We start from the raw sequence: 15,734 nt of genomic DNA, 5'->3' as shown, positions 1-15,734 counted from the left end.
AGGAGATGAAGTCTTGGAGGTGTTTAGTGGGGAAGCAGTAAAAGGTGGTAAAGAGTTGTCTAGTGTTTGAATGGCTTCTGTAAAGTAGTTATTAAAGGCTTTGGGGATCTGGTTGGAGTTATTGTGATTAAAACCTGCTGGGGCCGGACTAGTAGAGTGACCTGGCTGAAGAAGTTTGTTTATCCCTGACCAAAATTTTTGTGGCGTATGTTGTTGGAGATGAAGGTAGAAGTTTTTTTTGTCTCTAAGAATATCGTTCTTGGTGGCATTTCTTAACTGTTTAAAGTGGAGGTGATCTGATGGACATTTGGTGGCTCTCCATTTAGCCCAGATTTTATTTCTGAGGAGCATCTTTTGCCTAGTTTGTTTTGTGAGCCATGGGGCAGATTTGGTTCTTATTCTAATAGAGCGATAAGGTGCATGGAAATCTAGGATTTGAAGAAAGGTATTGTTAAAGTAGGTTACAGCCTCATCAAGTTCAAGATGGGTCAGTGGTGACCAGTCACAAGCTTGCAGTTCATTTAGGAAGCTATCTGGATTAAAGAGTTTTTTTGAGCGGGAGGTTTTAAGATTAAGGTTATTAGGGATGTGGACTTTTTGTCTAGTAATGTAGGTAAGCATATGGTCGCTGATATCATCGGGTTGGGTTCCTGGAGTATAGATTTCAGGGTGGCTGTTAATAAGGATCCAGTCAAGAGTAGTTTCCTTACTACTAGGTTTGTGGATTCTAGTAGGAGTGGTTATTAATTGTGAGAATCCAAAGAGATTTACGTGATTAGTAGGTTTAGGGGAACTACAGGTGGACCAGTCAATGTTAAAGTCACCCAGTACAATGGTCTCCTGTGGTAATTGGGTAGAGAGGTAACTAAGTAAGTTTTCAAGAGTATTGGTATTGTTACCAGGGGGGAGATAGATACAAATTAGATAGATAGATTTGGAGTTATTGATTTGGCGTTTGATAGTCAGGATTTCAGATTTGGTATCTAATGATGGTAGCACATTAAAAGGAGAAATTTGGAGAGTAGATTTATAGAGAATGGCTATACCTCCACCTCTTTTGGTTTTACGGTCACATCTGAGGATGTTATAGACAGGAGCGCTAATTTCCTGGTCTAGAGTAGTTGGTTTTAGCCAAGTTTCTGTAAGACATAGAATATCAAATGAGTGCACCTCAAGGAGTGCATGCAGGTGGAAAATTTTATTGTTGATGCTTCTAATGTTAAGGTGAGCTATCAGGAGAGAGTTAGGTGGTTCAGTGAATGTAGAATTCACAGGCAATGTTACATTGTTAAGGTTATAGGTATAGTCAGTATTGGGGCCAGGGTTTGGATGAATGTCACCATCTAGGAGGGGGTGTTGCTGGGGATATAGTAGAAATTTATGGATTTTGTAGAAATTATTAAAATTCTTTTTGAAGGTGAAGTAAGTAACATGGGTTGCTCTGTGATATTTTGGTAGTATATAATTAGAGGTACAGGTTATATTACTATGTTTAAGGGAATAGATGAAAGAAGATGTAAAAGTTTGTTGGAAGTTATGGCTTTGTTCAGGTAGAGAAATATTTTCAAAGAAGGTGAGTGAGTAAGGTATAGTAAGAGAGGCTATTGTGGTAGTAAGGAGTAGTATGTTTGTGAAAATAGTTTTGTGTGTTGGGGCCATTGTAATAAGTAGTTATGAGTTGTGAGTAGTTTGTGTGAGCAGGTAAAGTAAAAAATACGAGAGTGTGTTTCAGGAGATAGACCAGGGTGTAAATTATGCAAATAAGAAATAAGTAGTGGTTATAAAGGAGGTAGAATTGAGAAGTAGTACAGAGAGTGATTAGAAAATGTGAGGGAGTAGTTCAAAAGAGAGGTAATTAGTACTAATTAAGAAAGAAAGAGATAGGGGAGAGGCCTAATGATGAAGAGGTTTGTGATAGGGTGAGAATAAGAGGAGAGTGGTTAGTGAAGTATAAGTTCAGGACCACTAGGGGTGGGTGGGAATTGGGGGTAGGGTAGGGGAGCTGAGTGAGACCGCAGGGCGAATGGAGCAGGTTACAGCCAGTATAGGAAGAGGTTGCAGAGACAATCAGGTATGAAGCAGGTTCCAGGTGCAGTGAAGGTGGTCAGTAGCAAGTAGAGTTTGGTTGGGCAGGTTGGAGGTAGAAATGGGTAGAGGAGTTAGAGGAGATAGAAGAGATATAATGGAGCTATGGGTGTAAAGGGAAAGGGATAATAGCAATAACACAAATGCAGGAGGTTAAGCAGCTAGTCAAGGGGAGAAGTCAGAGACAAGATCCAGAGAAGATGTTAGGAAAGAGTGGGGGGAGAAGTAATAGCATGAGGTTACCTAGGAGCACCACCTAGTGGGCAGAAAGCAGAATGCAACAAGGTAACTACAATAAAGGTAACTGTGTGGGGGAGCGAAAGGTAATGGGTATATAGGGGTATGGGAAAAGGGCAGTAGAAACACAGATAGTGAGGGGTATGGCTGCTGGTAACCTGACTCAGTGGCTTAAATACTATCTCTGTGTGAAACAGGATAGAAATTGCACAGAAACAGTCAGCCACCTATATACAGTACAGTGTAAAATTAAGCATATACATGTAGAGAACTATGACTAGGTTGTGACATACTTTCCAGTCCGTTAGGATCAGGTCAGAAAACAAATCACTGGGCAGCAGAAACTTTGGCCAGGCTTTAGAGTGGCTGGGAATGATTAAAGGGGTCCTTAAAGACCAGGCAGGTTCTTTAGTGCAGGATAGGAGGAAGGGAGCTAGGAGGAATCAGAAAGATAACATATGAATTAGGTAGGGTTAAGGTAACAAGACAATAGCAGCACAGTAAAAAACAAATTCTGGTGAGTATAATAAAAAAAAACAAAAAAACAATTCAGTAAATATACTAGGTAAAACAGTTCAGTACATGTGCAAGGTAACAGCCACTTGGAGTTAGTCTGCGTCGCCCACTGTGGTTATCCTAATATGAACTAAGTAGTCAGAACGCTGCACATAGGAAATATGTGCCAAATACACTAGGAGATAGGAAATCATGTCTACCTTAAAAGGGGGAGGCTGTTGACAGGGATGCAGGGTAAAACAACTAGTCGCAAGACCAAGTTGCACTCCAATATCACTTCCAGAATAAGCAGGTTGTTTCAGGGAAGTGAAGTACAAATTATTTAATCATGCAAAGTCATTGGCCCAGGCTGTAAGCCTATAAGTAAAGTTAGGCAAATGAAAGCCTTACTGGTTACCAACGTTAGCTGCAAGTGAGGAAAATAAAGAACGATTGATCAGAAGGATCGTTTACAAACAAAGCAGGGCCCCCAAGAGTAAACTCTTAGAAAGGGGGATATATTTTCCCATGTACTGTACAAAATTCAGGTAGCAGTACACATTCAGGATAGTTGGCTAATTCAGGTAGGTATTGGGGTCAGACGCTTAAGCAATAAACGCTAAAAAGTATGTTTTGAGCAGTATCTGCTTAAGCAAAAAACACTATAAAAGTTTAAAGCAGCATCTGCGAGAGAGAGATAGATGCACGCAGACCTAAAATGACTACAGAGCTATATCTGCCTACGGAGCTACTTACACTAAATAAATTTAATAAAAGTATTAGACTAGCAAGGCGTATAGCAGGCTGTGATTCCGGACACACTACAGGGGGTAGAGAAGACCATGTGGGAGACGGCGCAATTCAAAGTAGCCGTTTTATACATTAGTATCCCAACCACAATTGTTGAAATCCATGACGCCAGATCGCACTCAAAAACAAACAAAAGGCTACGGTGCCTAACACTCCAAGTATAGCAACGCAAAAGAATAAAACGGCAAGCACAAGAGTGAGAACTACAGTGTCAGCAATACATTACACAATAGATAAAACTCTTCTTGGCTAAACAAGTGTAAATAACTGGTGTTTTCTGTAGGTAGCAGGATGAACACTGTATACCCAACATTAGCAGAAATGTACAGAAAAAACGGCTAAACCGCTAACATACTTACATGACATAGTGCACATCTCCTGGGTGTGATACACTAATGGCAGTGGAACTGTATACTATAAAAAACAATTGTAGTTTGAGAAAGTGATACCTGAATGTGGCAAAAGATTAAGAAGATATTCTGTGAGAAAAATATTTTAGATGATTAGTTACATAAGAAAAAGACAGAGAATTATGATAGGGATGACAGTCTTATCCAGTTTACGTGTTTGAAAAACGGATTCCAGGAAACTCACCTTGAAAGTAAAGCTTGAGAATCTGTTTCAAGAACAGATAAAGTGAAGTTATGATCAGAAACCTGATTATAACTCTGTGTTCTATATATAGAGAGAGTTTTACCTGCCCTTTTTTACTACAAGTTAAAAAAATGTGACAGTGTGAGTCTATCAGTCTATAAAGCTGTTGACTGTTGGCACTGCATTTTGCAAATAGCTCTCAACTTCTTTTCTCTGGAATCAGGGACAGAGCCAGTAATAATTAGGGTCGAATCCCCTAAATCAAGGCCATTTAAAAAAATACTCTAATTGGCATACAAAGGCAATTGAATAAAAGCATTTGCAGTAATATGCATTTCAAAAAAAAAAGAAAAAATGCAAAGTCTGCAAATGTTACATGTTGCATTACTAAAACTTAAGAATTAAAACTCCCATTGATTTATCTCAAACTCACACATTTTGTGATAGCTAGAGTTCTGAGAGAAAATTGGGGATGTTCCCAGTTTCAATGAAAACTGAGATGTTTATGGCAGCACAAAATATATTTTAGTAGGTTCATAAGGAATTGACTATTACATGCCTAGCCAGTAATGAGAAAATAAAAAAAGGTAAGAATCAAACTGTGCACCTTGTGTCTGTGAGGTAAACACCTTAAACATTATGCCATCCCCCAACCCCTTTGTTTAATTTCTCCTAGTCTTCTGGTTTCTAATACCATGGCGAGAATGGACCCCTTTCCTAAGTAAAAGTATGATTATAATTCATGAAATTAGTATTGTCTCAATCATTGATATTAGCCCAAAAGTGGTCTTTGCAACATGCACAATGTCCCCAGAACTAACTTCTTCTGCAATTCATAGAGTTACATGTACCATTAGCATATCTAAACACGACTGTAAATTCTTTTTTATAAGACCCCGTTGCTTCTACTACTATTTATTTATTTATTTTATTTTACATTTCTTAACCAGGAGAGTCCAGCTGGATATATGTCCATTTTCAGTGGAGGCCCAGGGAGAAAAGCTGCAGAGCAAGTTTAATTAACATATTTATTAATTATTATTTATTTATTATTTATTTGCAGTTGGTTAACCAGGATAGTCCATTGGGCCAATAAGAACCCGTTTTCAATGGAGTCCTGGGGAGAAAAGCTCCAAAACAAAGGTTACAAAAATTATTACAGCAGCTTACAATTTCAAATTATTAGTAGGTTAAACACAAAGCTTTAAAGCAGTGGTAACAAAAGATTGCAGCAGTTTACAATGTCAGTCATTTGTGGGTTGCAAACTAAATAAAGATTAAGCTGTTACAAAGTAATTTTTAGGTTTTATTTTGTAGAACAACCCAGATTTAAGTAGGAGCAAAGAAAGAGTTTAGTTAAAAAATTTTTAGAAAAATAAAGCATTGTGGTAGTATATATATATAGTTTCTTCAGAGGAATAGTAGGGTTAGAGAACTACAGTTGACTTAATTATTTGGTGTCTGGTAATATATGAATAAGTTGAAGGTAGTAAGTGGAGAATAGGCTATGAGGGGTGGGAGCAGGAGCATTCCCAAGAGGATGTTAGATGTGAGTGCAGTGATTTTTTGAAAGCAGGGAGGTAGGTGGTGATACGGATGGAGGGAGGAAGGGAGTTCCATAGTCGTGCCAGGGCAAAGGACAGGAGTTTTTTTCCTGGAGAGTTGGACAGCAAAACAAAATATAAGCCGAGGTGGTGTAGCAGTAGCATTGTTGCCTCACAGCAAGAAGTTCTCCCGTTCGATTCTCGGCTAAGATAGCGAGTATAACAAAAAGGCACATTTGCCAACTTTCTATAGGAATTGTCTGGGTATCCTTCCTCTGCATTGCCCTTGTTTCTGCCTGCAAATCCTGGTACTTTATGGCTTTGTGTCTCTATACATAAGACACTGTAATCACTGGTTGTACGAATTTCAATGATCAATGCTACTTGTGCCTTCTTTTCCTGGACTACTGTATCTGGTTTTCTCGTACTTATTTTTTGAACTGTTTGGTAATGGATGATCATATGTGAAATAAACTTCATCATTTTCTATAATGCTTTGCATCTTATGTTTCCAATGCTTCTCAGCTACTTCAGCATTATAATATTTGCACAGTCCCCAATGCAACAGTCTTACCACATTATTATACCTTTCAGTATACAGTTCCACTACCATTAGTGTATCACACCCAGGAGATGTGCACCTGTTTCCAATTATGTTTTAAGAAAACTGCATTTGTATATTTCTCCAGCATATTCAATGGACTTTGTAAACCAAAGTGTACATAGCACAAAATCCTGGGTTGCCAATATTATCCTTTCGTCTTTTGATTTAAACTCTCCTCTTCTTAAGCATTTCTGCATCAGACCCTGATCAACATGAGGTTGTTCCAGGACTTTTCTGCACTTGCAGCTATATTTATGCCTTTTCCACATTTCTTGCCTTCTCATTTGATACTTCACCTTATATTCTTTCTTTTGTGTTTTGGCACATTCAGTTGCTGCCTGATTTCTATCTACTTTTGGTTTGATTTCCATTCCACTTGACACTGATATGCTTCTGCTAAACTAAGCAGAGAATTCATCTTAGATTTGTTCTCCTTGTGTTTTTAAAACTTTTGCTATGTTTGGATCTTGTGAGATCTGTTTTGAGGAGGCCAATATGTCCTTCAGTACAAGGAATATTGTTTTGGTATACATTTTTTTCTGTTAGTCTTTTAGCTTTTCCTGGTTAGGGTATCGCCACAGTGGAACGCCAGTCCGCTAATGATTGGCAGTAGATTTTCACGAACACCAAGGTGCCAGCTCGACGTCCAACCTTCAACGAAGGCATGCCCACACCCATTTACGCATGTCTTTCAAACGCCACCCATCCACGGGGAGGACATGCAGACTCCACACAGAAGGCACTCCCTGCTCTCCAGCTGAGAATCGAACGGGAGAACTTCTTGCTGTGAGGCAACAATGCTACCGCTACACCACCTAGGCTTATATTTTTATAAATCATTTGATAAGTGTGAAGCATTTTTTCTTGTTTTGCTGTCCAACTGATCCAGTGCCTTTTGAGGCCAGTCCTTCACTCCAAAACTGTATGTTAGAACAGGAAAAGTAATGGTGCAGCGGTTGCATTGTCACCTCACACCAAGAGGTTCTCCAGTTTGATTCTCGTCTGGGATGCCTTCTGTGTGGAGTCTGCGTGTCCTCCCTGCATTCGTGTGGGTTTCCTCCGGGTTCTCTGGTTTCCTCCCATGTTACAAAGACATGCATCTGGATTGTTTTTCCCCGGGCCTCCACTGATAATCAGCTTTGTTCCAAGGCAGACTTTCCTGGTAAACAAATGTCAAATAAATAAATTGGTTTATAGCTTGGACTTTGTTCCTCGATGTCAAGGCTGTTTTCAGTACTAATTTTGTTTGTATCTGTTCATGTTTTATTGTCGTTTCTTCATCAGTTCCCAAATATTTATACATTCCCTCCTGCTCATGTTCCTTTACATCCCATTCCTGTCCCAGACTGATATTTTCTTGGTGTTGCAGCTTTCCTGCTTTAAAGGTTGCTTTTGCACACTTATCAAGACAAAATAACATTCTTACATCATCTGAAAAAGTTTTGACTACTTGCAGTCATACTTTGTGTTCCTTACCTGATGAACTATATAGTTTTAAATCATCCACAAAAAGAAGATGAGAAGTATTTACACTTAGCTGTTTTCTGGGAACCAAACTATAAGTTGCTTTCTGGGAGGCAAATTGTAACATGTCCTAATCCATTAACTAGACAGCTTAATGGGTTAAGGGCAAAATTAAAAAACAGCAGTGACAAATACTCACCCTGCAATATTCCTCTTTGAATGTTTATTCCCAGGATAATAATTTGCCCTTTATCATGGCTTAGCTACAGAGTGGTTTGCCACTATTTCATAGTCACTGTAATGTAATCGATCAATGTAGGGTGTACCTTATATATCTGTAAGCACTCCTCTATCCATGAATGTTGGATGCTGTCAGATGCTTTTTTGTAATTTATCTATGCCATACTTAGCTTCTTCCCCTTTATTACAATTCTTAATTTTGACTTTATTTAACACAAAATTACCCTTTGTTCCATATGACTTTTCTTTTATTACCCTGTTGTTCTGTTGCCATGATTGAGTTTTCTTCTAAATGACTATACACTCTATTACCATCAGTTCCAGTGTATAGTTTATACTTTGTTAGAAGGTAAGTTATTGGTCTATAGTGTTTAGGATAGCTTGTAGATTCACTCTTAAGGAGAAGTATCACTTTTCCTGTTGTTAACCAGGTTGGTGTCTGTTCAGCATGTGCATATAAATAGTTTGTACTCAGGGCTAAATCTTCATGTAAAGATGTTAAGACTAGCCAGAAGTTAGGTACTGCATCTGGGCCTGCGGTTATCCAGTTAACAGCTTTTCTTAATATTGTTTCAGTTTCTCTGGTGGTTACTTGATCCCATTTCATATCCTGTACATTTGAACGTCTTACTGCTTCTTTTACTTCTTCGGTCCATTCAGCTTCTTTGTTATGTTCCACAGGGTATTCACAGATATTTCACCAACATGCATGTATTTCTTCTTTTTTTGGTGGTGCTATTCCTTTTGGCTTGTTTCCCAATTCTCTATAAAACATTTATGGGTCATCAGTGAATTGCTTGTTTTGTACTTTTCCTTTATAAGTATCAGCATATCTTCTAAATTTTTCTGCCTGTGTTGATTGATTTCTTTAGTTTATTATTTGTAATAGTATATGATAGATCCTGGCCTGTTTTGATACTGTGCTTTGCTTTTATCACGTCTATTTTTCTAAGTACTTTTCTTGATCTGTTCTTCCTTCTGTGCTCTTGTAACAGTGACACTTCTCATCTTAATTGCTTTATAGTTTTCTCTATTCAGTACTTCCATGGTGGGATTTGATTTCTTTTCTTCCTTTCACTTATTGCCCTGTGGTAAAAATGTATCTGTTTTTAATTTAGCTGCCCAGTAATATATCCTATTTGCTTCTGTTATATCACATAAAATTCTGTGAATAACCTTGATTATTGTGTTCATTTGTTTTATCAGACTTCTAACATTTTCGATTTTATTGATCTTAATCTGTCTGTCCATCTCTATTAAATCAAGCAGCTATTGCTTTAGATAATTTTCTTCTAAACTAGGCACATTCTTTGTTCTTGATTTCCTATGAGCATTCTGCAGAAAGTTCCAGAACATCTTCCTGTGACCTATTCTCTTCAGGTTCATCCTGTGTCATCCATGGTTTTTCATATAGGAACTCACTGGTCTATCACTTCACAACATTGACTTGTGTCAATTAGGTAACAACCTTAACCATTATGTCAACCCCCAGCCCTTAATATGGGGGTGTCTGAGTAAAGACATATGCATCAGATTGCTGGAAAGATGCTAAAACTGCACATTTGTAATCAACAATATTCAAATCTGTGCGAGGAAACCCCAGTGGATTTCAAGTCCATTAGCTTAACCACTAGGCCACTAATACAAATAGGTGTGCTAGCTAACACTATTAACTTTTGATGCAATAATGTAGAATATCTGTATGGCAGTGCTGGCTTCACTAATAACAGTAAGGTTCATATGTAAAAACTTCACATTGATATAGAGGATTAGAATCCGATCTCCAAGCATATTCAATTTATTATGTGTTTGAGAACTGGATTTCAAAAAAATCACCTCAACAGCAAAGCTTGAAAGGTAACTTTTCAAATCCATTTTAAAACATTTCACTATATTCTTTATGATCAGAGAAACCCAGTCATAATTATTTCTTATACATAATGCCAGCTTCATGGCACATAGAGGTGGGTTCCGATGATCCAGGTGATCAGGGTTAATTTCGTGGCCCACTGCACTGAAGGAGCAGACAAGGGGAGGGAGAGCAGTAAAGGAGCTATGGTCACCCTCCTTTGTCTTGGGACAAGCATAAGTAATGTATATACCAACGAATATGTGACAGCACACAGGAGGCTACAAACACAGGGTGCAATCTCAGAGGAAATGGTGTATTACCACAGAGGTAAGACATAATCTTGTACTGTCTAACTGCATGCCTTTTGGGGGGTGGCACCCCAAGCAAGGGCATGGAGGTTGGATGCTCTATTCTCATGTCCATTTGTCCAGAAAGCAAGCCTGGAGCCAGCAGAGCTAGGGTTTAAAGTTTTCTATCTGCAGTATGATGATCTCTCTCCAGAAAGCCCAACGCTCAGCCCTGTTGGCTGTAGAGGAACAAAGGAGCCATTTGGGGAATCTTGGAGTGGAGGGTAGCAGAAAGACAGAAAGGGACAAAAAATCACAATACAAGGAGCTTTAGTGCCCTCATGTATTGCAAGTTAAAAAAAAAGAGTATGTGCACAAAGTGTTCTGTGTCTTAGAAGTCTGAATCACTCTTAGTGCTTCCAGACAGACAGCAGGCGAATGCAAAGTGCACATGTCATCAGCCAGCAGCTTTAAGTTTTAGACACTTCTCTGTGTTAGTCACTCTTCTGCCACAGTGTGTGTGTGTGTGTGTGTGTGTGTGTGTGTGTGTGTGTGTGTGTGTGTGTGTGTGTGTGTGTGTGTGTGTGTGTGCAGTATGAAGTGTATTACAGTTTTCAAAGCTGTCAAGTTTCTTCAGTGTAGTTCTGTGGTGGACATTATCTGTCTGGTAACATGATAATAACAACCTCGAATGCCACAAAAGTTTATTACTGATTTCCAAGTGTAATCACCATGCTCTGTGTAATGCAAGCCGAATTTAGCTAGGTTCTTACTTATGTACCTCAGTGTGTAATAAGGTTAATAGGGACTCCAAAAGGCACAAATGTTCCTTATCTGCTATCAAAATGTATGTTTCAATGAAGCCGATGATGTAGGCTCACTTATATAATTGTACTTCAGAATATTCCATGCAGAATTACACTTCCTGAATAGTTAGTTCTCAAAGAGATGTGTGTGTTCTTTCGGAGTATCAGTAAATCGGGTCTATATCAGAACATCGAAGTTTTAAAACGTTGAATGTTCTAATATCGACCTGTTTTGAGCGAACACTAAAAATATCAAAGCTGCAGAACACCAAATTCTTTCCTAGGAAAAGAATTCAGTTGTCCGGTTCTGTGGCTTCACTATTTTCAGTGCTGTGGTGGAAATTTATGGGTCAGGTTCAGGTAAGTGTGCGATTGTGTGGTTATTAGGATTAGGGCTTGGGTTAGGTGAGTTATGGTTAGGGGTGGGTTAAGTGAGTTAGAGTTAGGGCACGGGTTAGGTGAATTAAGGTTAGGGGTGGGTTAAGTGAGTTAGGGTTAGGGCGCGGGTTAGGTGAGTGTGCGATAGTGACAGACCTTAGGGTTAGGGTTTGGATTAAGGTAAGTGGATAGATAGTAGTGTCTGTATAGTTTAGTGTAGGGTTAGTTGTAGGATTATAAGTGCATGAGTGTGTATTGAAGTTTTTTAGGTGTGCTTGTGTTGTGTGTATGTGTTTCAGAATAGCGAATTTTTTCCCAAGGAAAAAATCCGCTGTTCTGAATGTTCGATATTATGTAGTTTAGATATTTTAGGTTCAATGAAATAGCGTTTGCTATTTTCATCTTTTTATAACATGATATAAACGTAGTAAATCCATTTATAAAAATGGTAAACTCTAAGAAACTTACAAAGAAAAATATTGTGAATGAAACAGTATTTGCACCCCCAAATGAATTTATTTCTGTGTGCATTTGTTTGTCAGAGCCTCTAACTTACAAATTATGTCTTGAATTTACATGTCCTTCCTTTATCACTGTGATTTTTTTATGCATTCCTTGGACTTTCCAAAACATGTCAGTTAACTAGTTGTTGTTCTAAACTATTTGTATATTTATTGCCTTTTCTCTTGCCAGGTTGTGGCTAAAAAGAATCCATGACAATTCATTAGTCAACTCAAGAAACAAACAAATAAATAAATACAAATAAGCAAATAGTTATGTAAGCAATGAGAGATTTAAATCTATAAATAATTACACAGAAAATGCTGGCCATGGTGCACATAGACAATGAATATGCCATTCAAGGAACTAAGATTGTAAGAAACTGTATGTCAAAATCCATATATCTGAGAATGGAAAATTTAAATTTGTTGCTCTTTCCTGATGTAGTCACATAATTGCAGAACATCTTCAGATATATATGAACAAACGTAATGAATCAACATTTAGTAGTCATGCTGAATGAAAGCAAAGCACAGAAGCTAGTATCACATACAGTACTTATATCTCTCAACTGTGCAGATTTTCATAGAATGTCCAGATTTTTGCCTCATATTTTTGGTCCAATTTTCATAAAATTGTGTTTTTTCTGGCAAATTAGTTGCAAATCATTAAAGGCTGAAGTTAGAAAATAATGACAGTCATTTGACTTTTCAGACCTCATACCCTTCAGAAAATCCATGCTAAAGCAAAACCTGTTATTCTATTACCTTTTTAAGTTTTTAAGTGCAATATTACCAAATTGTCCCTATTTTGGGGCCTTTGTCCTACTTGTCTTTGCCCAGATATCTTGCTCTAAGAAGTTGAGAGGTATGATCTACACCTTTCATTAAATATTCAGCAAAGCTCAATCATTTTAACCTGGTGAATAAAACATTTGTAAAACTGTCATGCTTTATAGAATTGTAAGCATAAATTATAAATTTATTCCAATTATGAGTAAGTTTATAAAATTTGATTTGTATTAGCATGTAGACTATTATTTTTTAACCTAATGGCTTTATTTGAGAATTTCAGACATAGTGATGTTTTGCTGACTTTATCATGCAGTATATCTTAGTTTGTTTAGAATACCTGACCTTAATTTGATTTTTTTTTACAGATAAAACTGTTAAATTATGGAAAGTTAGTGAACGAGACAAGAGACCTGAGGGTTACAACTTAAAAGATGAGGAAGGCAGGCTGAAAGACCTTAGTACAGTTACATCTTTACAGGTATGGTTCAATTCTTGTTATAAATATAACAGCAAATATAAAGTTTTTAACTGTCTAGACTGGTAAAGAAGTTTTGTTATCCATAATACATATGATCTGCCATATTGCTGCCTACTGTTACATGACGTTTGCCTAACTTCTGGTAAATACTATTTTCAGTAATACACAAATTCATAAGTCAGTGGCAGCATAATCTTCTGCTTTTGTTTAGTGCCCTGGATTGACCCACTGCTAGCATCCAAAAAGTCCAATCAAATCATTAGTTCATGCATGTCTAACATACATATGTTGAATATGTAGAATTTCTCTGTATGTTGGATGGTCAAAGGAATGCGCCATTGCTTGATCAGCATGGAAGGTACCATTTTGTATATCTGTGTTCAGTAACCAGTTATTTTGAAAATAATTGAATGTGCCATTTACTTTTTAATGGGAACAAAAACTTTTTTCTTTCTTTTTAACATTTTGAGGAAATATACTCACAGCATGTTTTCAGCCTCCTTGTCCTTCTCGATGTGCACCTTTTTCAGGGTCCCTCATAGTACCTTACCAAAGCCAATGCAAGCCTAACCCCGACAGTGATGGGGTTCATTCACCATGCATCACTCTGACAAGGAGGGCATTTTTTTCCCTTCCACTCTCTCCAGCGCATGTAATGTTACCATGGTCCATGTGCACATGTAATTCTACCATGGTCCAGCTGCACATGTAATGCTACCATGAACCAGCTGCATATGTAATGCTACCATGGTCCAGCTGCATGGTTGCACAAACAAATCTGCTCCTACTCAGTGCACCAAAATAAGCAGAACCTTACATTCATGGGCTCTGCACTGGTATCCAATCCCAATCCCCAAGGTAGACATGCCATTGCACAGACTTCCTCAAAATCTTGGCTGGTTCTTCTGGTGCTCTGGATTCAGTCATTGGCAGAGAGGTACAATGTGCAAAGCCAGACACTTGAGAAATAGGTGGGAATTCATAAAAGTTATGTGAGCTGTACAAGATATATACACTTCAGGGTGACTCGGGGTTTTTGGGAGGATTGGACAATAGACAGGTTTGGGTACAGATACAAAAAGGAGGAGAGCGCCATGATAGGGGTGGTAGGATGGTGAAGTGCAACAATAATACTGCTGCCTATGACCCACTGAAAACAAAAATGCCACCCCGGGCTCTCTCACTACTAGGCACTGGCTCATATGAAGGATCCAGTGCCGAGGCAGGGATGTGACTTATTGAGCTGCAGGAAGAGATCCTCTACATGGCCATTACAGGCATCTATCCTTCAGACATTCAACTTGTCCACAGTATTGGGCAGCTGCCATTGTGTCACGCCGGTGTCACCTCTACTGCCACCACTACCAGCAAGGACAACAGTCCCAACTTCCAGTGCAGGGCCGGATGGTGTGTTCCATGGAAGCAGAATTTAAGATGAGAAGGTCACCGTGACAGGCTGGCCCACAGACCAGGTAGAAGCTGGTACCATTTTTGGAGAACAGGCACAGGTCTAGATGCTGCTGCATACTGTTATAAAATATATGGAGGAAAATAAAATAAAAATTAAGAGAAAAGTTTGCAATACAAAGGACAGTAAGAAAGAGGGATAAGAAAGTACAGGTGCCATGAAAAAATGCAGCTTATTTGTATTTTTTATCTGAAGGTGTTACAGGTGATATACTTGTAACTACAACAAACACCCATCCCAAATTGCCACTGATGGCACAATACACCACCAAGGGTGATAATCAAACTCAGTTGATAAACAGTGCAATCTAAAAGGCAATGTCTAGAGAATGCTGATGTCTGTGCTGTCACTGAGAAATGGTTTAAAGCCCAAGAGAGCACACTGGCAGTCCAAGGCTATATGCCTTCCACACAGGGACTAAAGTTGGAGATGTCTCAGTTTACATAAAACATAAATATACCTCAAGACTGGTCAAACAGGACAATGCACTTGAGTTCTCCATGTTCAAATGGGTTCCTATTACTTCGTCGAATGTTTAGGGTGTCGAATGCCTAAACATCGACACCTAAACGTCGAACCCTCAAAACTGTTACTGACCAATTACACAATTTTTTTCCCAGGGGAAAAAATTTGCTTGGCCATCATCGGGGATTTGCCCTTTTCCCCGATGTAGAGTAATCTCGGAGTTGGTATATTTAGTTGGGGAAGGCATGGGGGGGTTTTAAAGTATGTTTTTTTTTTTTGTTGGCCAAGTGAATTTTTTCACAGGTAAAAAATTTGCATAATTGGCCGGTCACAGTTTTGAGCATTCGACATTTAGATGTCGGCATTTAGGCATTCAACAACCTAAGCATTCAACGTTCTAATATAGACCCATTCAAATCACTATAGGCAAAATTCTATACCACTTCGTGTGAGCTATAGCTCCCCCTCTATGACCCAGAAATCCCATATCATGTATTTGAACTCTTTAGAAGCACCCACCATCCAACACAATACCATGTTCATGGGCAACTTTAATTACCCCACTATTAACTGGAATCATATATGGCACCAAACGTGCAGACACAGAGATTCCTGGATTTTGTAAACACAAA

At 38.4% G+C, this 15,734-nt stretch overlaps 1 protein-coding gene across 1 annotated transcript in view; it reads left to right on the top strand.

Annotated features, from left to right (window-relative positions):
• Positions 1-15,734, top strand: part of LOC122794315 (serine/threonine-protein phosphatase 2A 55 kDa regulatory subunit B gamma isoform) — a 1,556,815-nt gene that overhangs the window by 835,356 nt on the left and 705,725 nt on the right. Inside the window, exon 4 of the mRNA XM_044062611.1 lies at positions 13,057-13,169. Within this exon, the coding sequence (XP_043918546.1) occupies positions 13,057-13,169 (113 nt within the window). The remainder of the gene's footprint in view (positions 1-13,056; positions 13,170-15,734) is intronic.

This window comes from Protopterus annectens, chromosome 2.part1, assembly GCF_019279795.1.
Source record: "Protopterus annectens isolate FY-2018-M chromosome 2.part1, PAN1.0, whole genome shotgun sequence".
Classification (NCBI taxonomy): Eukaryota; Metazoa; Chordata; order Ceratodontiformes; family Protopteridae; genus Protopterus; species Protopterus annectens.
This window is presented reverse-complemented; position numbering and strand designations above follow the sequence as displayed.